This window comes from Leucoraja erinacea, chromosome 30, assembly GCF_028641065.1.
Source record: "Leucoraja erinacea ecotype New England chromosome 30, Leri_hhj_1, whole genome shotgun sequence".
Lineage (NCBI taxonomy): Eukaryota > Metazoa > Chordata > Chondrichthyes > Rajiformes > Rajidae > Leucoraja > Leucoraja erinaceus.
The window spans coordinates 16,957,701-16,982,444 of NC_073406.1; the positions used below are offsets into that span (position 1 = coordinate 16,957,701).

At 41.5% G+C, this 24,744-nt stretch overlaps 1 protein-coding gene across 2 annotated transcripts; it reads right to left on the minus strand.

The window, feature by feature from the left end:
* Window positions 1-891: 891 nt before the first annotated feature.
* ppih (peptidylprolyl isomerase H (cyclophilin H)) lies at window positions 892-22,844 on the minus strand. 2 transcript variants are annotated; one of them, XM_055659569.1, is made up of 9 exons: window positions 22,555-22,838; window positions 10,109-10,173; window positions 9,988-10,011; window positions 8,934-8,978; window positions 6,045-6,087; window positions 4,559-4,651; window positions 4,353-4,440; window positions 3,276-3,316; window positions 892-1,503 (listed from the first exon to the last, which is right to left on the minus strand). In XM_055659569.1, exons 1-9 carry the CDS (start codon window positions 22,648-22,650, stop codon window positions 1,435-1,437), a joined length of 564 nt encoding a protein of 187 aa, XP_055515544.1. In that variant the 5' UTR covers window positions 22,651-22,838; the 3' UTR covers window positions 892-1,434. The 2 variants fall into 2 exon arrangements, with proteins under 2 accessions (XP_055515544.1, XP_055515545.1); XM_055659570.1 differs by lacking the exon at window positions 3,276-3,316 and having other exon boundaries at window positions 22,555-22,844.
* Between the last annotated feature and the right edge of the window lie 1,900 nt (window positions 22,845-24,744).

The following is a 24,744-nucleotide window of genomic DNA, read 5'->3' on the forward strand; positions in this document are numbered from 1 at the left end:
TGGAAATTTCATACTGAAATTCAGAGCACAGGAAAAACAGTTGGGAGATCAGTCTGAAGTGTTGACCGTTTTGCTTCCCGCAGATGCAGGCTGACCTGCTTAGTGTCCGCATATTCCGATTTAATATTAGGGAGATACAATAGACGGGTCTGTTCTAGAGAGGAATGCATGGACCAGGTGGAACTGTCACCATCCTTTAATTGGAATGCATCTGGCAGAAGAGGTTGAGGGTTGAAGTTTGAGGGATAGGGTACTGAAGGACTACCTAGGTAAGCGCACAATGAAGAAAAGCAAGACAAGATTATACAGATAGAACTGGTTCGGAAGAAAGCTCATGGAGCACGAATATTATCCTAGTTCAGTAAGGTCAGAGTTTAGGATGATTAAAAATTTTAATCAATATTCCTACAAGTTCAAGGGATAACAAAAGATATTCAAACTACGTCTCAGCAGAAAACATGAGATAATGTTTCTTTTAAATTAAATTAAATTAAATTATAACTGCATTTAAATTGCAACATTATTATGCTGGAACGTTAACTCCTCTACACACAGAATCAGAATGCTGCAACAGGACACCATTTAGCCCACTGATGCTGGCCATTCTTGAGGATCCCAGCATTTTTAGTTTTTATTTTAGTTCACCAACATGCGTTTATTCTTCAATATTTTTTACAAAATCATGTTATTGATTTATCAGATCAAATTATCAGCCTATTAAATAGTGCAAACCAATACAATTTAGTGTTTCAGTGCTTGGCTTATGTGCACAATTCAGACCACAACTTCACAGATAGCACTCCATGAAATGAAACAGCCTGCACGTTAGCATCAGTCACCTATCTTATATTATTATTATTATTATCAAATAATACTGCAGTCAAAAGTTGGAGTTTTTAAAAATTTATTTGCATACAAAATACATACAACGTTTTCAAGAAACTGGTCGGATCTTAAAGGGAAAATTAAAGGAAGCTTTAAAATTTAATTCGAATTGTGGTATGTCACCTTGATTTTATTAGGAAAACACATTTTTGGCATTGGGAACAAACTCCTTAAAAAAAAAAAAAAAATCTATACTGGAATTTGAAATCTTGGTCATTCAAAAGAGAATTAAAGCAATATTATACGATGGAGGACTGTCAATCTGTGCTTGTATCCAATTCAAAATGGTGGTTTCAGATCCAGCTGCTTACAAAATGATGAGGTTAAATTAAAAATTGGGCATCATGAAGTTACACCAGATTAATATGGTTTGAGCTAGTACGTAAATTGCCCTTCTGATTAGTTCAACATTTCAAGGGGAAAGCACTGCTCACCTTACCCAAATAAAAAACTCCAAACAGCCATGAACCCACAAAAGACCAGTTTCTGCCAACACTGTGAGGTGTGGTCATACAGCAGAGACCCAGTGCCTTTCCTTGTCAGCTCACTCTACATCTCTCCACATTGTACAATCACCACAGGAAGTTTGGGTTTATTGCTGGGGCCGGAGGGAACGTTCTGCAGGCAGAAGATACAGGATGAGCAGATAATAAACATGCATTATCTCATAGAAGGTAATCATACAACCTCACAGCTTACTGGTCAATGTTTCACATTGGTGCATAACAGATAAGTTTCTACAAAAAGTAGTCACAAATGTGCTGGAGGAACTCAGCGGGTCAGGCAACATCTCTGGAGAACATGAATAGATGATGTTTCGGGTCAGGACCCTTTTTCACACTCGTTATCAGATGCAGCAGAGGACATGCGAACAATTAATTGATTGAAAGACACAGCATGGAAATAGGCACTTCGACCATCGATCACCCGCTTACACTAGTTCTATGTTATCCCACTTCCTACATATTAGAGGCAATTTACAGAGACCAATTGACCTGAATGCCTTTGAAATTAATAGACCAAGAATGATGGAACTGGTGGTAGGAAGCATTCAGCAATGGGCAGAGGGATGATATAATGAAGTTGAGGATTGAACCAGTGTGTCTGGGGCTGTAAGGCAGCAACTTTAACGCTGCACCACTATGCTGCCAGAACTCCTTTCAACGAAAATTCTCAATGAGGATCTAAAGATTGGGAGGAGGGGGCAAGGACAGTGCAAGAGGGAGAGAAATTGATACATTTTACGTGGTGGATGATCCAAAAGGAAGAGTTGCTTCTGATGGTGGAGCGGAGATTATGACTAACTTTACACTCTGAGGATTGCTGCTGACATTAACCAGAAATAAATAACAAAACTGCCTATTAGCAAGATGTACACTTTATCATGGTCATTATTACTTGTCGTGAAGCTTAAAAACATTTAAACAGTAATCTTTAAAATTTCATCAACTGCAGCCATTGTCTGAATTAGTAGAACATAGGACACATATCAATACAGGATGAATAATTCACTGGTGAACCAGAGAAAGTGAGAAGAGTCAGGGATGCTTAAATGTTCTTCTGATGGAATCAGTGATTCAATGTTAACTGCAAAGGTAATAGAGGTTTGCTGACAGTAGTTTAAGAAATCCATCTTTAACTGCACAGATCTAACATAATAGACTAGACTTTATTCCTTGAAGTGCAGAAGGCTGAGATGTGATTTTATAGAGCTGCATAAAAGCATGAGGGGAATAGATAGGGTGAATGCCTAGTCCTTTGCCCTGGGTTGGGGTATCAAAAACCAGAGAGTATGGTCTTAAGATAAACGGGGAAAGATTTAATCGGAACCCGAGGGCCAACATTTGGACACAGAAGGTGGTGGATACATGGCACAAGCTGCCAGGGGAAGTGGTTGCTGCAGGGACAATAATAAAATGTAAGACATTTAGACAGGTGCATGGATCGGAAAGGTTTCGAGGGAGATGAGCCAAACGCGGGCAGATGCACAGAGATGCGTGCGATGCAGAGGAATGTGTTGGATTGTGCAAAACTCCATCCCTTTCAAAATGTTATACCTTTGTCATGGGATTGGGGATGATCTAAATATTCACATCTGTGGTTGATCCCAAGTTTGCCTGAGAGAGCACATCCTGTGGCATGTTTGCTGGATCATCATTTACAGAACCGGAGAGGAATGATCCTTTTAAACCACACTGCTCCCACCCACACGTTCCTCACTGGAAAACCCCTGGCATTTATTTTTAGCTGAAGCGTATGCGTGCATTAGACTCAAAGTAAAAACGTTTGGCCGCGGACAGTACCAATGCACTGTTTGCATAGCAAACATTTAACTTAGCCACATTATTTGCTCCTCGGCTATAAATATATCAAGATGAATAATTACTAACCTCTATTTTTCTCATTACAAGCAATCCATCAATTATTTTACCTGGGTAAAAAAAAAAAGTGTTTTCTTTAAGGACTAAATAGGTTGGGGAATTTAAATAGATTCTAAATGCATTGATTAAAACTTTACAAGGAGGGCAAGGTTCACAGTGTAACGTTTGTGTAACGGCCCCGAGACTTTTGCTTTCTCACTCTGCAAATTCCTTCCCTGATCGTCAAACAAGAATCGAGCTCAACCCCCATGATGCCAGAGAACCATGTTCAAACTACTTACTCCCTCCCAAACACAGTTAGGCACAAAATGGTGACCTGTCACAGAATATCATCGGGCATGGAGCTGATCACCGCTGATCAGTCCCAGTCAGTGAATCCCACCAAGGAATGCAGTGTTAAAATGTACATGGATAAATTTAAATGCTAAAAACACATTTGTGGTATTGATTTCTTCACTTGTTTTTCTGTGGAAATGTCCGAACGCAGGCCCGTGATCACAAGTAAGAATCAAACTGCAAGAAAATGTTATACTTCCTCCCATTGGTGTGAACAAACCAGCATTTTTTTTAAAGAGGGAAAATGTGACGAATGGCATCAGAATTTACATATAATTTGCAAATAACTGCCATGGAATAGAGACACGAGGAACCGCAGATGCCGAAATCTTGAGCAAAACACAAGTTGATGGAGCAACTCAGCAGGTTAGTCACCATCTGGGAAGGGAAGGGACAGGCAGCGTTTTGGTCGAGACCCTTCTTCAGACTGATGGAGTAGGAGGAAAAAAGGTAGAAAAGAGAGGTGGGTCAGGACAAAGCCTTGCAAGTGATAGATGGGTACAGTTGAAGGGGTTTATTTGGCAGATGGGTGAAGTAAGAGACAAAGGTTAGAAATGAATAGGAGACATCCAAGAATAAATCCTGATGGGATTGAGGGCTTTCACAATATCCCTCAAATGTGTGAAGACATAATGATCAGCATTCCCAGTCACAAGCCCCTTATTGAATTTAATGAACAAGTTGCTGCTCTATTGGTTCTAACCCAGTGGACAACTGCAGCCATGGTAGTCATTGGAAAAGCTTCCTTACCAAAAACAACATGCTTCCCATCCAGCCAATCACATTTAGAACATGTAATAAAGAACTGGCAACCATTTGTATTTGGGCCACTGTTTGCCTGTTAGAAACAGAAAAGTAGTTACTATAGAAATTGCATTGAACAGTTTATTAGATATTTTTAGATATCACATATCTAGTTTTAGAAATGTTACGTAAGTAACATGGAGTGCTCTTACCATGGACAATAGACCAGGGAGAGTGTGCTTCATTCTAAAGTTTTCGTCAGCAAATGGCCCTCTGTAGATGCTGCATACACCAGTTCCGTCTCCCTGTGGGCGAGATGTTGTCAGCATTACTTTGGTGTGTAGTCAGAAAAATATGGCACCAGCAAACACAAAAGAGGAAACATGCATTCTTGTAAAAATTAAATTAGTTACGTTCTGGAGATTTTAGTGGAATAGAAGGTCATGCTTATGTGAAGTGTTGAAACAGCACAATATGTACTTGGAGGATGAGCTATGATTTTTAAAAATAATTGTGTACATGCAAACACACAGGAAGGATGTGAATGGGCAGAGGAGATTCACCAGGATATTGCCTGAGAGTTATGGTGAGAGACTGGATAAGTTGGGCTGATTTTCCTTGGAGCAGAGGAGGCTGAAGGGAGGATCTGATATCAGAACATAAGCCATTCACAAATATTACAGGTAATGTAAAGAAAACATTACCAGAGTGCAGTAATTGTGTTACAGTATGATAGTGTTACAGCTCCAGAGAAAAAGTCCTGGGTCCACAATGAGGAAAGTTGGAAGATCGGGACTATACCCTATATTAGGGGGGATAGTTCAGTAGTGGGAAAGCAGAGGGGACGAATCTCTTCCTGAATCTGATGGTAGGTGCTTTCAAGCTTTGGAATCTTCTGCTCAACAGGAGAAAGGAAAATAGGGAATGATTGTAATGAAAAAAATCTTGATTATGTTGGCTGCTTCCTTGAGGCAGCATGGTGCAGATGGGGGGGGGGGGGGGGGGGGGGGGGGGGGGGGGGGGGGGGGGGAGGGGGGGGGGGAAGGGGTGCACTGGGCTATATTCATAACATTCTGGAATTTCTTGCACTCTTGGAAGGAGCAGTTGCCAAATCATGCCGTGATGCAACCCAATAGGATGCAGGAGTCTGAAGATGGGTCTCGACCCGAAATGTCACCCATTGCCTGTCCCGCTGAGTTACTCCAGCATTTTGTATCTACCTTTGATTTAAACCAGCATCTGCAGTTATTTCCTACACAGGATGCTTTCTATGATGCATCAACAGAGAACAGTGTGCCTCCGTTGTACCAAAAATCGTACGCCCCTCCTCTTCAATAGTAAAGCATTGCAGCAGAGGAGATAAACCAAATATGAAGATATTCATAGAAATAAAACAAAGTTATTTGGCATTTTATTTCCACATCAGGCAGGAGTTTGAGCAGAAAGCACTTCTCTTTATTCCTTTTCTTTAAACTGATAGTTGCTGGTTTAGTTGATTCAGAATTAAATTATACAGACCGCATCCAAAATTTAATTTCACCTGATTTACTAATCTCATGAGACAGCAGAGAGAATAATTGAAATGATACGATGAAAAGGAAAAAAACAGCTCAAGCTACTCTCTGTGATGCGAGTGGGCAATTCGGTGCAATACTTGACGCTCAAGAAAAAGATGGCTATCACTCGAGTACTACTCACATTTACAAAGTCCCCTCCTTGTATCATGAAATCCTTTATTACTCTGGGGGGGGGGGAGAAAAAAATTTGCTTGAATGAAGAAAAACAATGATTCAAGAATACTTCACATGCACTGTTATAAATACCCATAAATGTAGTCAAAATTAATTCTAATGTTGCTAAAGAAAATAAATGCAAATACTGGAAATCAAACAAAAAAACTAGAATTACTCAGCCAATCACTTGGTACCTGTTCTCAGGAAAATGTTTCAGGTGGAAAGAATTAGAGACCCGAACAGAACAAAGGGAGCATAAAGGAAATAAAGAAAAGCCCCCCTCCCCCCTTAAATCTCTTTGCCTCTACAGCTTTCTCGTCCCTTTTATGACTTTAAAAAAAGCACTTCCATTTGGCTTGTTTTCCTCTGGGTCCATGGACTGCCTTTTTTGCTGCATTTAAATTAAATGAATACAAGTTGTTGAAAAGGAATAATCTGTTACGCACTTAGAAGAAAAACAGTTAAATGCCTAAAGCAACACAGGCTTTGGGCGAGAGGAAAGAGCATGATTAAAAAGGAATGAAAAACACGTTTTAAAGGTTAATCCACATCTTTAGCTTTTCTTTACCCTCAGCCTCTACACCTGCTTCTCTTTAAATAATATTCATCTATTATTATTTCAATTCCGACAAAGGGCAGCACCTGGAATATTAGCTGCTTGGTGCCCTCACAGGGGTCCATTTGACCACCTGCTAATTTTTTTTTAATTCTAACAAAATAGTTCTATACATCACAATTTTACAACAAAAATATTTGAAATTAATAGATACACATATTCTTAAACAGAATATTCTTAATTTATAAGCCAAGGGAGGATTTCCTACATAAGAAGTGGGGCGGAGTATGAAAGTTCATTTGAGGTATCCTGCAAACAACAAAATACCATTCAAGATCTGTTCTCCAATATTTTATTTACTTTGTTATAAAATATATATTCTATTACCTCAGAGGGATCTATTACCTTAGAAGAGACTGCTAATGCTAGAATCTTAAGCAAAACACACATTACTGGGGGAACAGCAAATTATTTTTCACATAAAGAGTGCTGGGTGCCTGGAACACGCTACCAGGAGTGGTTGTGGAGGCAGATACAATAGTGACGTTGAGGTTCTTTAGAATAGGTATACTGAGAATGAACTCCCCGATTGATTGCAACCTTGACGTGGTCGGGGAGCTTGTGTGTCTCAGTGACCCCTGGAGCTATGCCAAAGGCAGATTCGTCTGCTGTTAGGGTTTCCCATGCTGGACAGGTCGAAGGGTAGAGGCGAGACGAAGAGCGATCCACTGGTCCTCCAGGTTGGAGGTTGAGCACACGGCTAACAACCCTGTCTCGTAAAACAAATATGTTATGGAAACAGCAACTGAAGGCTCCACCGGTTATTCTGAGTGGAGGACCTTTGTTGCTGCCCTACTTGCCAGGAGGCATAATAGGCAAGCCATCATCACTGAGAACGAAGGAATGTGAATGATGTGCAGGCTGATGAGATTAGGTTATCTTAGCATTATATTCGGCAGAGGCATTGTCGACTAAGCACTATGTTCACAAGTGCATTTATTTCACTTGGCTTTAAATGTAACAATATAGGATGTTGAGGCTTTGGAGAGGGTGTGGAAGACATTTACCAGAATGCTGCCTGGATAGAGGGTATTAGCTACGAGGGAGAGGATGGACAAAATTAAGATTGTTTTCTCTGGACTTCAAAGGCCGTCTACTGAGAGGAAGAGATAGGTTTTGACTGACTATCTTTTCTCCCAAGGTGGAAATGTCAAAGACTAGATGGCCGAACTTGAAGGTGAAAAGGCTAAAATTGGAAGATGTGCAACCAGAGTGGTGGGTGCATGGAATGTGCTGCCATGGAGGCGGTGGAGCCAGATAAATAGCGGCATTTAAGAAGTTTTTACATAGGCCAATGAAAATGTAGGAATGGAGGGATATGAATCATATGCAGAGAAGAGATTAGTTTAACTTGGCATTATGTTCAGCACAGACATTGTGGGCTGAAGGGCCTGCTCCTGTGCTGTACCGTTTTATGTCTCAACAACTCATGGGGTAGGGAGTTGTACATTCTCATCATGTGTAACAGAGTTTATTTTCACCTAGTAAATGAGTTGATTCTGATTTCCCTATTGGATTTCTTGGTAATTATATTTTGCATCAATCAATCAAAATCTTTCACACTGACCAAGACTTTTGTTGACTCATTCCTGTGAAAATTATAAAATCCCCTGCCTTCTCATCCTTTTCAGATAGATTGAACCTCACAGCTCTGGTATGATCCTAGTAGATTCTTTCTACAACCTTTCTAATGCCTTTTTCTCTGCCATGTTAAATAATGCTTACCATGTCAGAGGACATTCTCGGATCCAAGATGGATGCCAGGGAGCAATTTCATCAGTCCCTTTCTCTACACCCATTCAATTTATGTCTTTCACACGTACCGTTCAGCTACCCTTTTATTCATTTTGCCATTAACCAACATTAAGGGGCAATTTGAGGCCGCTCAATTTATCAGCACATGTTGGGATGTGGTAGAAAAATGGGGCAGCCAAGGGAAACCCACGTGGCGATCGAGAGAACATACCACATCTATACAGGCAGCATCCAATGTTTGGATTGGACCCAGTTTGCTGAAACTGCGAGACAATAATTCTAACTGCTGCACAAGCTTGTGTCCAAAATCGCACATGGTTTGCACAGTGTTATAAGGAAGCACCACTGTCAAAAGTTCTTAATTAAGCGCAGAGTCCTGCAATATTTACATAATTTTATCTCGGGACAAGTTCTGATGGAGTGGTGATAGATTTTTATCTCTGATCATAATCCAACACTGGAATTTAAAAAGTCACATCATACCTGTGGAACGTACTTCCTTTGTAACCAATAGGAACCCCATCCTTCCTGGTGAAACAAGTAAAATAAAACTCACTTTTATTGAAATGGAGCTGATAATATTCAAGGTTCTTGAAACGAGCATGGTGTTAATGTTCAATCCATGTTGGTGCCCGAAACAACCTGCCATGGGTGGTGGCGGACACAGATACACAATAGTGGCATGCAAGATGCTTTTATCTGGGCACATGGATACGAGGGGAATGCAGGCAGAGGATATTAGTTTAACTTGGCATCATGTTCGACGTGGACATTGTGGGACAAAAGGCATGTCCCTGAGCTGTACAGTTTATTGTTCCAAGAGAGCAGGGAAATTAAGATTTAAGTGGTGGCTTCCAATCCTACTGGGACATAATAGACTCAGTGAAGTAAACGTGTTCAATCTTGTTCTTGTACATAGTGATCTGCACTCTGCAATATGGTGATTTGTTAACTGATTTCATCACTGCAACTTATTTCAGCAACTTTTACTAGGGGCAGGAGACATCAATGGGAAAACCCAAATTTAATCAAAAAATACAAAGTGCAGGAGAAACACAGCTGGTCAGACAGCATCTTTGGAGAATGTGGATAGGTTACGTATATTTTTTCAGAAGGGTCCCGACCCGAAACTGCACCTAGCCATTTTCTCCAGAGATGCTGCTTGACCCAATCAGTTGGTCCTGCACTTTGTGTCTTTTGTTCTAAACCAGCACCTGCAGTTTCTTCCTAAAAACATGTTACAAGATCTTTATAGTAGAGAGCAGAACTCAGTAACTAGGTTCACCAAAGTGAAAAGGAAGCACAATGAATTATTTCAGGAAAGAAAGTGAGATAATGCACATGTAAATACTGAGTCTTTAGTCCACTAAAGAAGATATTATCTAGCCACTTTTCACCACTAATGTAAAGGGGAAAAAATCTGCTCAGATACTGGTACCACTGGATAAACTGGATCATGGGCTTGTATAGTTTCCAAACTGGTGGGAACATCAAACCAAGACCAAAGACTGTATATGCAACAAAAAAATGCACTGACCTGAATTCTCCGGTGCAGAATTGTCTAAATAGAGAAAAAAATAATTAGCAATAATGTTACAATGATTTAAAGTCATATTTCAGAACATGTTAAATACAGAGGTTAATTTAACAGTGTCCACCTGATGTTCTCTGCTATCCTGGGTACAACGTCAGCAAATAGTTCAATCTTCATCCGGCCTACTTCCTATTACACAAACAAAAGTACAATTTTACAACAGTTACAATCTTTTCCAAGGAGATTTGTAGAATTTTTTAAATGGTAGGATCCAGGATATCACCTTGTGGCTGTCAGCTCAAGCAAATTTTGATGTGAAAATTGAAGCACTTAAGTGATGTTAGACTGGAAGATGTCAATGTGCAAAGGGATATGGATGGTTTTATGCAATAGTTTTTTGAAATTAAACATGCAGGTGTACACAATGTTAAGATGACACTTATTGCAAGAGATTTTGAACATCACAGCAAAATTGTCTTACTAGAGGTGAAACTCGGAATTGTGCATGAAATTTTAGATCTCCTCAGCTAGAAACGAGTGAGGGAGTGCAAAAACGGATTCCTCGGATTGCAGGGCAGTCGTACGAGGAAAGAACGGCCTGACTTGGTCCATATTCATTAACGTACTGAAAAATGACAGGAGATTTCATTGAAGCTTGCTAATTTTTGACAGGCATCCCCATCTTCCTGGAACCAATGGAAGCAGAACACGTGGCTAGATGTAGTGATATGTAGAGAAACTCAGAGGATGATGAATACACCATTCTGGAATTTCTTACCACAGAAACTGTAAGGGCCAAGTTACTGCATATATGTAAAGAGGATAATGATAAATTTCTTGGCACGATAGGCATCATAGGGAAGGGGAGAGTTCAGGAAAAGGCATTGCATTAGTGAATGAACCATACTTCGATTGAATGGTGGGGCATGCTTAAAGGGCCAAATAGACTAGGCTTGTTCCCATTTTTCTATATTTCTCTGAATAATCTAAAGCACAAAGCAGTTAAATTCTAGCACCAGAATAAACTGTGAAAATCTCCTCAAGAAGCACCTCACTCACAGTACCTTATTAAAGCTGGTATTACATAGAGAAGTACAGCACAGGCCCTTCAGCACACAATGTATGTGCCAAACACGATGCCAGAATAAACTAATCTCATCTGCCTGCACGTAATCTATATCCATCCATTCCTGTACAGTACTTGGCACAATAATACAGGAAAGATACGAGTACACTGGACATGAAAGATACGAGTACACTAATGTTTGTTAGAATCAGAAAGTTTTAGCCACGAGGAAAGAATGGGACTATTTTAGTTGGAACAGAGGGGACCGAGGGAAGAATTGAGGTATCGACATTTATAAAGGGCTCAGAGAGAGTAACTAGGATGACTTATTTCCCTTAACTAAAAATCTAACATCAGGGAGAAAGATTTATAGTACTTGGTAGGAGGATTAGAAGAAAGACGAGGACAAGCATTTCACCCCAGAGTCTTGTAGGGAGTCGGACAATAGAACAGTCAAATTCTTACTTGCAGCCACATTAACACAACAAATACAATCTATAATACACTAAATGAATAATTAGTAATTATCTGGTTACTTAATGTTACAGTATTAATTAATTGGATTATTGCTTACAATATGTTTATTTGCTGTGTTCTTGCATTAATTGGCCAGTGTACTCATATCTTCCCTGTATTATTGTGGCAAGTGCTGTATGGGAATGAAGGGATATAGATCATGTGCAGGCAGATGAGATTGGTTTATTTTGGCATCATGTTCAGCACATACACACAGCAGCAGCAAGCAAGAATTTCATTGTTCAGTTGCCATGTGTGTTCGACAATTAAACACTCTTGACTACGAACCGGATGGTTGATTGAAGCAGAAACTCTCACTGCATATAAATAATGTCTACAAGCATACTTCAAGATCTATGACCTGCAGGGTTCAAGTGCTGGGCAGATCCAACGTGACTGGCACAGATACGAAGCATTAAATAGCCTCCTTCTACATCATACTTTTTCTATAATTCTAACCATATATTGTGGCGGGGAGTCTGTATCGCTTTATAATTCCTGCATGGTGCACTGCCATTTCTGTCCACTAACATTGTAATTATAGAGTCATGCAGCTTCAGGCCCTTCAGCCCAACTTGCCCTTGCCGACCAAGATGCTCCATCTACACTGTTCCCACCTGCTCATGTTTGGCCCTTATCCCCAATAAACCGTTCCTATCCATTATCTGTCCAAAGTATAGTATAGTTAACGGTAGTGAAAGGTCTTTCCCATAGACCGTCTCAATATATTTGTCTATGAGTAAAAATATTTCATTTTTCACAACCAAGCAAACTACACATGGATATCCTGAACTAGCAGTACAAACTCATCTCTGGGGGGTTATGGCAGTAAAATGCTAACAAAGCATTTTTTTGAAGCAACAAACAATCTGCTGGAGGAACTCAGTGGGGCGAGTAGCATACAGGTAAGGAATTGACGCCATTTCGGTTCAAAACCTGCATCAGGACTGGTCGAGGTTTCGAGTCAAAACCCCGCACCTTAACTCCAAGCCTTTTTGAATTCAGATTGAAATGAAACATAGAACATAGAAAATAGGTGCAGGAGTAGGCCATTCGGCCCTTCGAGCCTGCACCGCCATTCAATATGATCATGGCTGATCATCCAACTCAGTATCCTGTTCCTGCCTTCTCTCCATACCCCCTGATCCCATTAGCCACAAGGGCGACATCTAACTCCCTCTTATGAGAATGAAGAATGAGTTTACATCACCCTCCCCCCCCCCACCCCGCGCCCCAGGAATTAAGCCAATATATATATATATAAAAATAATTATACATACATACATATATATATATATACACACACACACACACACATATATATATATATATATTTGTATATATATATATATATATATATATATATATATACATATATACATACATATATATGATATATATATATATATATAATTATTTATTTTGTGCATTTATATGTATATATATTTGGAGGATTTGTCCGAGGTCTTCCCTGAAAGTTTGATGGATTTGCACCCTCCTAATATGGACTTAATTCCCAAGGCCTGATGTTTAAATTCCCAGAACATGAAAATCATGAATTAGAAAGTGTATATATAATACCCATCCGAGAATTTGAAGTACTTCTGCTCCGCTTTTTATATTCACTTAAATCCTCAACAAAACTGTCAAATTCTTAAACCTCAACTCCATCACTACCTTACAATCTCCCTCAAAAATACCTCAATCTAGTTTTTTTCCACACAAGTTTACAGATAATGAGAAGCTTCAAATCAATGGTTACAGAAAGACCATTATGAAACTATTACATAACTTGCTGGTTGAGATTATTAACCCATGCAACCCTCCACTTGGTATTTGTTTTGAGTTATTCTTCCTTCCCATCAATGGAAAGGGCAGTTTCTTCAAAAACAATTATCCTGATCATTAAAATGTTCTGACTATTTGACAAAACTGATTCTTCTAAATTACTTAATATTCAATCAATCAGCTAATTGGACCAATCAATAAATAAAAGACCATTAAATAAAATAAAGAAATCTGACTTATTTTACTGGACACTTAGTAATGTGAAAACTGTGATTTAATGTGCATACTTTTCAAACACCGGCCCTGCTGAGCGCCCCCATCCCCCTGGACTGTCTCCCTCGGATGGTCACGACACACAGCTTATTTATTTATTTTAATTTTCTTTTTCATCGGTTGGAGCTGCATACTAAATCTCGTTGCACTGACGTGCAATGACAATAAAAGATATTATTATTATTATTATTAAATTATTTCCAATTAAAATGATTGTGGATTCAAAATGAAGGCAAAAATTTAATCTGCAGAACCAAAATTGTTCAAATTCAAATTATAAAAACGTAGGCAGTGTACTAGGGCCCATTAAACGCTCATTCAACTGTCAAGTTATATGATTTTTAAAAATCTCCTTCATCAACAGTAACTGTTACAGACTGAATTCGTATGAAAACACACAACATTCCAAACAGTTGAAACCAGCACAGACACGAAAAACTGTAGATGCTGGAATCTTGAGCAAAACACAAAGTACTGGAGGAACTCAGCATCTGTGAAGAGAAAGGACAGGTGCCATTTTGGGTCGGGACCCTGCCCTTAGAAATGGCACTGAATAATACTTGAACTATCTGAATGAACACAATGAAATAATTGAACACCAGTGAATATAAAGCTCATTAATAGAATTAAATATAAAATCTAGACGAATGCCTAGCCTATACTTTTGAGTAAATCCTGCCCTCTAAAATATTTGATGATATTTAAGTTCAGGTAATGTAGCTAGTCCTCGCTCTCAACAACTTTACCTTTGACTCCCTTCACTTTCTCCAACATATAAACGTAGGCAGGGTGCTTGCATGGGCCCCAGATATGCCTACTTTTTTGTAGGTTACATAGAACGGATCTTGTTCCAAACGGTCACTGGCACTATTCCTTCACTACATCAACAATTGCATCGGGACAGCTTCCTGCAGTCGTGCAAAATACATTTTTTTAATTAACTTCAACTTCCACCCTGGCCTCAAATTCACCTGGACTGTCTCTGGCACCACTCTCCTCTTTCTTGATCTCTGTCTCAATCACAAGGGATAGACTATCAACTGATATCTACTATAAACTTACCGACTCCCAGTTATCTGGACTTTAGTTTAGTCTAGTTTATTGTCACATGTACAATGAAAAGTTTCCTCGTACCCTGGGCCTTGTAAAGATGCTATTCCCCTACTCTTAATTCCTCCATCTCTGCCGCATCTGTTCTCAAGACGAGGCTTCCAGTCTAGGATAGCCGAGATATCCTCATTCTTTAAATAGTAAACAGTAATAGATTACAGTAAATGTTGTATGCTCCTGCTGTCACAGATGAACCCCTCACCCACATCCCCTCTACATACCATAGTATTGCTCTTGCTCCCCCTACCCCCAGGCGGAACTAGGAAACAGTTTGTAGGCCTAACATATCCAACACATTAGCCTCCAACATTTCCGTCACCTCCAACCCACCACCACACCTTCCCACCCCCACTCCTTGCCACCACTGTCTGCAATTTCTTGGTTCCCTCCTTCCTTCCCACGCAACCCACCCCTTCCCTGGGTACTTTGCCCTGCAACTGCTAGAGATTTAACACCTGTCCCTAGGGACCCTAGCAGTCTTTCCAGACGAGTCAGGGTTCACTTGCACCTCCTCTAACCTGATCTACTGCATCCGGTAATCCTGTACATCGCCAGGACTAAACATTAACTTGCATCCATTTCTCCCCTCTCCCACCCCTTCCTCTAACCTCACAATTTGCAACTCTTTTGTCTCAGCCTCTGTCTTTTCATCTCTAGCCTTTAACCACAATTTGCATATCAACCCACACCCACCCTCCTGCTACATCTGAATCAACCTATTCCCTGCCAGGCCCCTCCTCACTTAACTTTCTTCCACCCGCCCCTACAATCTGGCTGAAGCAGGGTCCCAACCAAAAACATTACTGATCCATGTCCTCCAGAAATGCTGCCTAATCCACTGAGTTACTCCAGCACCTTGTGCCTTATTTTGCAAACCAGCGGCTGCAGTCCCTTGGCTACTCTAAATATGCTGACAGTCTATTTCAGGAAGTGGACACAAACTAAGAAAAGCCTCTCTTAACCTTGACTTCTTTACATCTTCCAGTTTTTTACATTATTCGAGAATCCCTCAAAGTTCATAAAGCAGTGTTCGAGCAGAGAAATCTTGGAGTGCTGGTGCATGGTTCCTTGAAGGTAGAATCGCAGATTAATAAGGTGGTCAAAAAAGCTTTAGGCACATTGGCATTTATTAGTCAGAGTATTGAGTATAGAAGTTGGGAGGTCATATTGAGGTTGTATAAGACGTAGGTGAGACCACATTTAGAGTATTGTGTTCAGTTCTGGGCACCATGTTATAGGAAAGGTGTTGTCAAGCTGGAAAGGGTACAGAGATGATTTGTGAGGATATTGTCAGGATTAGAGGGTCTGAGCTATGGGGAGATGTTGAGCAGGCTGGAACTCTATTTCTTGGGAGTGCAGGAGAATGAGAGGTGATCTCTTAGAGATAAAATCATGAGAGGAATAGATCGGGAAGATGCACAGAGTCTCTTGCCCAGAGTAGGTGAATCGAGGACCAGGGGACATAGGTTTAAAGAGAAGGGGAAAAGATTTAATAGAAATCTGAGGGGTAACGTTTTCACACAAAGGGTAGTAGGTGTATGGTACAAGTTGCCAGAAGAGGCAGTTGAGGCAGCGACTATCCCATCATTTAACAAACGGTTAAGACAGGTACATGGATTGGAGGGATATGGCCAAACGCAGGCAGGCGAGACTAGTGTAGCTGGGACATGTTGGCCAGTGTGGGCTAGTTGGGCCAGAGGGGCCCATTTCCACATTGCATCTCTATGACAGTAAGTGGCAGACACATTAACTAATTAGTATAAAATTAAATTTAATGTTTGCAGAAATTCTTAAGAAAGCAATGCACCAGTACCAGCATTAATGCGATTTCTCTTAGAGTAAGACTACAACAGCACAGAAACAAAGCATGCAAACAATTTACTTGCTGATCATAAAGTTCCACAATACTAATCTGATTTACCACCATATAAAAAAAAGAAATATAAAACAGACCGAGTTTCTCCCCATTATTAAAGCACTTCACCCCACATAACATTTTGGTGAATTTCCTCTGCACTCTCCCCAATGTGATTACCTCCCTTCTTTTCCACGCCAACACTTTCAGCGATTCTTGTACTTGTATCAACAAGGTCCCTCTTTTCTTCAAAATTTCTCCAAATTCCTATCATTCCCCACATATGTTCCACCTTTACTATTCCTCCCAAAGAACATCTTGCACAAATCAGAATTAAATTCAGTCTAGCATTGATCTGACTATTATCAATATCATTCTGTGGCCTGACTGTACTTATTATTATCAATACTACCAATTTTCAAGTCCTTTGTAAGCCTACTAACCATACCTTCAACATTCACCTACAAATTGTTAACATACAAGGCAAACAGTAAGATTTTCAGCACCAACCCCTTTATACACTACCAAGGAATTGTGCAAGACAACATCTACCGTAAAAATACAGCAGTTTAATAAAAAGGAACGTGTCTTTTCTTGGTCACTAGATAGACCCCTTGCACGGGGAGATGGGGAGGAAATAAAAATATTTGACCTATAATGAGACATTAAGAAGATACTCTCAAGTTTAGAAGAATGACAAGATATTCTCATTGAAACAATGAAATGTTATGGGGCTTGACAGAGTAGGTGCAGGGATAATGGGTCTGCTGCATTGGAGTATCCAGAAAAAGTAAGGCCATCTATTCAGGAATGTGACATACATTTTTCTACTGAAGAGGGCAATGGATGTTTAGTTACGGATGTTTAGCGAACCAAAAGTATGGTTTGCGTCTTATTTTACTGTAGATGTTGTGTTGGACAATTCCTTGTAGCTATTCATGACAGATATCAATGGATTTTGGGGTAGCAAAGGAAATCATGGGACCTGGGGTTAGTGCAGGAAGATGGTGCTGAGGTAAGAGGTCAATTATGATTGGATTGAAAGGCAGAATAGGCAAGGCCTAAAAGCCAATCAGCTTCTATTTCTTACTTTTGCATGTTCTGAGTTTTGCATCAAATGGAGACCTATACTCATATTAGCGTCAATGTCCAAAAGTGTGGTTCGCATCTTATTTTTTAAAGCATCAACAAGGAAGAAAGAGAGTTTTGCAAAGGGAATTGGAGGTAATAGGGTCTTGGTATAGCCACCAGTGAGCTGTTAAACATGGGTGTGTTCAAGAATTGTACTAATGTATGGAAACAGGAAGGTGGGATATGAAAACAAGACATGCCCAAATGAAAGCCAAAGGAAGTCAGTGGGCACAGGGCAATGAATGAACAAGATTTGATATGTTAGGATAAATGTAGCTAGGTTTTGTCCAATTCAAGGAGAACAGAATGAGGAATTGTCAGATCTAGAAGTAGAGGTGTGAATGATGTTATCACACCAAGTGAACTGACAATGCCACAGAGGTGGGAATAGGTGGCGTATGATGGTACGTGCATGCAGTCTGGGTTGAAGGATAGAGGGAGGGAATAGATGGCTAGGTCAGCAAAGTGGCACACTGGTAGAGTTGCGGCCTTATTGCGGCGGGAACCTGGGTTTGATCCTGATTATGGGTGGTGTCTTAATTCTTCCTTTTGACGGCATGGGTTTTCTCCGAGTGCTTCAGTTTCCTCCCACACAGGTCCATACAGGTCTGTAGGCTAATTGGCTTCTGGAAATTGGCTCTATTGTGTAGGATAGAGCTAGTGCACAGGGTGATCGCTGGTTGGCGCGGACTTGTTGGGCTGAAGGGCCACATTCAACGCAGTATCTCGAAAGTGTAGCCTGAATTTGTCGAATTCAACATTATGCCTGAATAACTAAGATGGAAATTGTAGAGGATGATCTATTGAATCTCCTGATCGGGGGTAGCGGTTGAAGTCAAAGGAAACCTATCCTTTCTCTGATATAAGGAAATGGAGTGAGGAGAAATACAGGAAACAGATCATGTGTGGATAAGGAGCCCACCATTTATGGTGGAGTGAAAATACATTTGCAGAGAAAAACAGTAGGATGAGAGAAGGAGAAAGGCTCTAATAATGGGACAAATGCAAAAACTAGAAAAGTGGGATGGATTCCTCAGAGAGAGAGGGGGGGGGGGGGGGGGGGGGGGTGCGAACAGGGTTGCTGTGGTAGTTGATCTTCTCCGAGGGTCGCCACCTTGTCATGGTGGAGAATCTTTATTTGCTCATGTCAAAAAGTCTATTCATCACAGCCTTGACTGTACTCAACAACTGAGCATCTCCAGCCCTATGAAATAGGACAAGTTAATCATTTACATCTCTCTGGATAGAGACATTTCTCCCAAATGCCTGACCATGTTTGACTGTGACTATGCTCCCAGATTGCAATCTCTTCAGTCGAGGAAATAGTCTGCCGACATCTAGAAAACGCACAAAATTGTGGAGTAATTCAGCAGGTCAACATGGACAGGTGGCATTTCAGGTCAGGGCCCTTGGTCAGGCTGATTGGGGAAAGGGAGGACGGGGAAAAGGGAGATGGATGGGAGAAGGACAAAGTATAACAGGTAATAGGTGGATAGAGGTGAAGGGGGAGGGGGAGTTGATAGGCATATGGTTGGACAAAGGCCAGAGATGAAAAGGCAGAAAGAATGAGACAAAAGGATTGGAAAGTTACAAGATGAGAAGCCGGTGGAAGGAATGTTGGTGGAAACAGCATCTGTGCTAACTGTCCCTCTCAGGGGATCATGACAGAAGCCTCCCTGTGGCGATCCCTGGAAGCGATGATGCGATGCACTCTGTAACGCCTCGGGCGACAATTCTGTCAATATGTCGGACAACAGAAGCCCAGAAGCCCAATATGTCGGACAACAGAAGCTCCAGAAGCCCAGAAGCGAGCTCCATCGCCTGACACACGAGCGAACGAAGTCCCTCTCAGAACCTTGAATGTCTCACTCCAATAAAACTTCAGTGAGTTTTAGTCACTTTTAATCATGCTGCCCTAATAGGATGAACATCAAAAAACTATAAATGTTAGAAAACTTAAATAAAAAAGGTAAAAACTGTTTATTTTGCCACAGATGTTGCGCATTTCCAGAATTTTCTGCTTCTGACTGTAGGGCAATCCCGTTATAGAGGAATGGAAGATTGAAGATGGGAGATGGTGGAAAAGTGATAACAGTTAACGGACATGGTGGGCTGAAGGGTCTGTTCCTGTGTTAGCGTTAACCTGTTTGTTGAGTTTCTGATAAAATTAAGTTGCATACTTAAGGGAATAAAAGCAGTCTTGATCCACAGTTTAATACACGGCTTTTCTGAGTATCTCAGTAAGTACACTCACATAAAGCCATCGAGTACGATCTGTCTTCAGCTCTAGAAGAGCTGCCCATTGAACATTAGTTTTCTCACTAAAGGCACCCGATGAGTTTGCAACTTTGTCAGGCTAAATTTGCACAGTTGGGTTCAAGTGTGAAATATGGACAAAGCCAAAATATGTAATTATTTTTTTCTCCTGGCATGTAGTTGATGCTGGCTTAGTCAGATTTAAAGCCTATCTGCATGATGCCAGAAGGGTTGACAACTAGCTTTCCTTTTGAGAGACAGTGATCGGTTCTGTAGCTGATGAGATGGAATTGATGCAGACTAAAATTAAAAGACACTGATATTGCAACCAAGACCAAGGCTTTCAGGAAATGTAAATACAAAGCATTTTTTTTTCCTCTTCTAATCAACCAAAAAGCATCAACCAAAAAGGCATAGAAAGTAGTAATAAACGGGGATTAGTATAGATATCTGATGGCCAGCATGGACATGGTGGGCTGAAGAGCCTGTTCCTGTGCTGTATAACTCCATAGGAATAACAACTATGTACCAAATTATTATAGCCAACTGCCTTTTCTTCATATTGGACTAAATGCTGAGTTAGCATTCTCATTTTGTTTTATATTTTACAGCCAGAATGTTAAACATTTAAATGTTAAAATTGTCAGATGCCGACTGGAACTTTTGGAAACATTACTTCGAACAGTACAATGCAGCAACAGGTCCAGCAGCCTACAATGTCTGTTCCCAAACACGATGCCAAGATAAATGAATCTTATCATCCTGCACATAATCCATCCCTCCATTCTCTGTAACATTGTAACTACATAACTTCAAAAAACATAAAATATCAATGGAACCATACACTGAAAATTCTCGATAATATATTTATATAGACATATATAATAGAATAAAGACAGGAATCATACAGTAATGTAAATTATTTATACTTCCAAGGCCCTTCAAAAGATGCCACTAAATAGATTTATGCATAACATCACAGCAAGCAGACTAAGGTACTAACAAACAGCTACTCACTGAACTGTTTCTAACGTTGGTTAGATAATATTTGGAGTAGTGTAAGCTCTGATCGAGAGCCAAGGCAAAGGCGTGAGGGTTGAAAATTCTCGTTCAATGCAGCGAATGTATATGATTTTGAAGGTAAGGCAGGGGGTGCAAAAAAGGTTTCATGAGGATGGTATGAAGAGCCAACAGATTGGAGCCATTGGGTCTCTTTTCCCTTGAAGGTTAGCAGAGGACTGTATAAATTGTTCTTTTGTGGACTAGATGAAGGTGATGTTCCCCTGGGATTGGAGTTAGAGGTTTTTTTAAAAAATATTAATGAACTGTTCTATATTAATATCCTGGACTGGAGAAGGGTCCCGACTCAAAACACCACCTGTCCATTCCCTCAACAGATGCTGCCTGACATGCTGTGCTCCTCCACCTGCGTTGCTTGTGGAAGAATTATGTTTAGTATAAATAAAGGACTGACAGTCAATCTTGATATTTTGTCCTGGATAGCTTTGAACCTCTTGAACATTGCTGAGCTGTCTTGCAGGCTAGTGGAGAACATTCCACCATATTCCCAATTTGTGCCTTAAAAACATAGAAAATAGGTGCAGGAGGAGGCCATTTGGCCCTTTGAGCCTGCACCACCATTCATTGTGATCATGGCTGATCATCCACAATCTTGATAGTATTATGATGAGCCCCACCATACAAGCCAACAGCATGGGCTTTCTGGTGAGAAACCTGACAAATATCCATAAACGACACAAGAAACTGCACAAGAACAAAAAATGATAGCAGATACCATGAAGGGAAAGATGTAGGGCAGATGGAAACAGATAGGGAAGGAAATTAAATGCTGGATAGTCAGCAGGAAGTCAGGAGGGGAAAGAGGATGAAAATAGGTGATGGAAGGGTGCGAAAATAGGGATTTGGGACCGTCATACAACATGGAACCTGTCCTTTGGCCCGACACGTCCATGCAGACCAAGATGATTAATTCAATCTAGTCGCATGAATGGAAGCAAACATAGGAGAGGGGGAATCGGAAGTGTTACCCGAACTTCAATAGGCAATGGTCAGAGATAGTAAACATGTGGAATACCGTTACGTGTTAGGAGCATAGTAAGATATCGTTAAGAGTATTCTAATCAGTTCATGAGAGGGCAACGGCCAGGGATGGCGTGGATCTCAGTCGTACAGTTAGTACTCTAGCACTTGCAGCAACTCCCCGGGCACCCGGGACCGAGCTCGGGGAACCAGCTCACACCCCGGCTCCCTGCAGTGGCCAGGGTAGGGGACCCGCGGCCCGGCTCCGTCCTGACTCCCACCCCGAGGACTGAGGCCACCCGCCGCACAACCGGACCAGAGCCGGTCCCCTCCCCTCCCCTCTCCTCTCCCCGCCTCGGACCGGGTCCCTCACCATCCCGGCCGGGCCTTCGCCCTATCCCCGGGCCGGGCCTTCGCCCTATCCCCGGGCCGGGCCTTCTCCCCATTCCCACTTCCCACTTCCCACCCCGGGCTTGCAAACATTATCCACTGCCCCCTCTCCCTCTCCCCTGGCCGGGCCGGGCCTGTTCCTCACCTGGCCGCCGATGGTGATGTCGAAGAACACGACAGGGTTGTTGGGATTGAATGGCGGAGCCGCCATGCCCATAGATGCTCTAGGATCTTTGGCCATGCCGGGCGAGGGGGTTGATCTTCTTTCCGCTCCGCGTGGGCTGATGAACAAGTGGGGCAACGACCCGGGCGCCGCCTCCCTGGGACCAAAGATCTTATAGCGCTATAAGATCTTTGCAAAGTACTTGGCCTGGGACAGCCCTGCTAAAGGGTGATTTCACGAAAGGTCACTGGGTCATAGATCCTCACCCACGTGACCGCAAAATTTAACTGGGGTACAAACGTCACTTCCAGTTCATGTTATTGATGCTAGAAACGCGAACTTTCAAACCCGTTAAAAACCGCGAAAGCGGCCCGTTTTTGAGCTGTAAATAACTGTGCCAGTCGGGGTGACCGCGAGACTGAGAGTGTGGGGAGAAGGAGACATAGAGATATGGAAGTGTAAGGTGTGAAAACAAGACACCAAAGGGGATGAAGTTCAATGAAAATTGAGAATAGCTCGAAGAAGGGAACAGCGAAGCATACAGAGATAACATTTAATCAGAAGATAAACACATTCCTGCTCTCCAGAGATGCTGCCTGCCCCGCTGAATTACTCCAGCTTTTTGTGATGGATAAAGAGAAAGAGAGGGAGAGAGGGAAAGCAAGGGTTACTTGAAGTTAGAGAAGTCAATGGTCATACCGCTGGGGTGACAGCTGCCCCAGCGAAATGGGAGGTGCTGTTGAATGTTGAAATACGGCGAACAGCCTCATGCTATGATAATGTGTTACCTTTTCACACTTTACACTTCATTTTCTCTGTGGTTCCCTCTCCCCTGACTCTCAGTCTGAAGATAATATCACCTATTCCTTCTCTCCAGAGATGCTGCCAGCATTTTGTGTCTGTCTATCTCTTTGCCATAGAGGGAGTGCAGAGAAGGTTCACCAGATTGATTCCTGGGATGTCAGGACTGTCTTATGAAGAAAGACTGGAAATACTTGGTTTATACTCTCTAGAATTTAGGAGACTGAGAGGGGATCTTATAGAAACTTACAAAATTCTTAAGAGGTTGGACAGGCTAGATGCAGGAAGATTGCTCCCGATGTTGGGGAAGTCCAGGACAAGGGGTCACTGCTTAAGGATAAGGGGGAAATCCTTTAAAACCGAGATGAGAAGAACTTTTTTCACACAGAGAGTGGTAAATCTCTGGAACTCTCTGCCACAGAGGGTAGTTGGGGCCAGTTCATTGGCTATATTTAAGAGGGAGTTAGATGTGGCCCTTGTGGCTAAGGGGATCAGAGGGTATGGAGAGAAGGCAGGTACGGGATACTGAGTTGGATGATCAGCCATGATCATATTGAATGGCGGTGCAGGCTCGAAGGGCCGAATGGCCTACTCCGGCACCTAATTTCTATGTTTCTATGAGGCAGTCTGCCCCAAAGATCCTATCGGGTGATTTCACGAAAGGTCACTGGATCATAGATCCTCACCCACGTGACCGCAAAATTTAACTGGGGCACAAACGTCACTTCCAGTACATGTTATTGATGCTGAAAACGCGGACTTTCAAACCTGTTAAAAACCGCGAAAACGGCCCGTTTTTGAGCTGTAAATAACTGTGCCAGTCGGGGTGACCGCGAGACACAGTTATCTTACGTTAGAGTCCAGAAGATAAACAAAAACGAAGGTAAAGACAAGAGAGCGCTGAAGGGGAAAATAACAGTGGAAGTTGTTGGTCGTGCAGATATAATGATCGAAAATATCGGGATTTTATTGCGTTTGCTCATTGCATTTCATCAAAACTAAGGCATTATTGATGTTTTGATGAAATGCAGTGAGCAAACGCGATAAAATCCCGATATCTTCAAGTAACCCTTGCTTTCCCTCTCTCCCTCTCTTTCTCTCTATCCATCACAAAAAGCTGGAGTAATTCAGCGGGGCAGGCAACATCTCTGGAGAGCAGGAATGTGTTTATCTTCTGATTAAATGTTATCTCTGTATGCTTCGCTGTTCCCTTCTTCGAGCTATTCTCAATTTTCATTGAACTTCATCCCCTTTGGTGTCTTGTTTTCACACCTTACACTTCCATATCTCTATGTCTCCTTCTCCCCACACTCTCAGTCTGAAGAAGGGTATGAAGAAGCAAGCAAGAATTTCATTGTCCTATCTGGGACA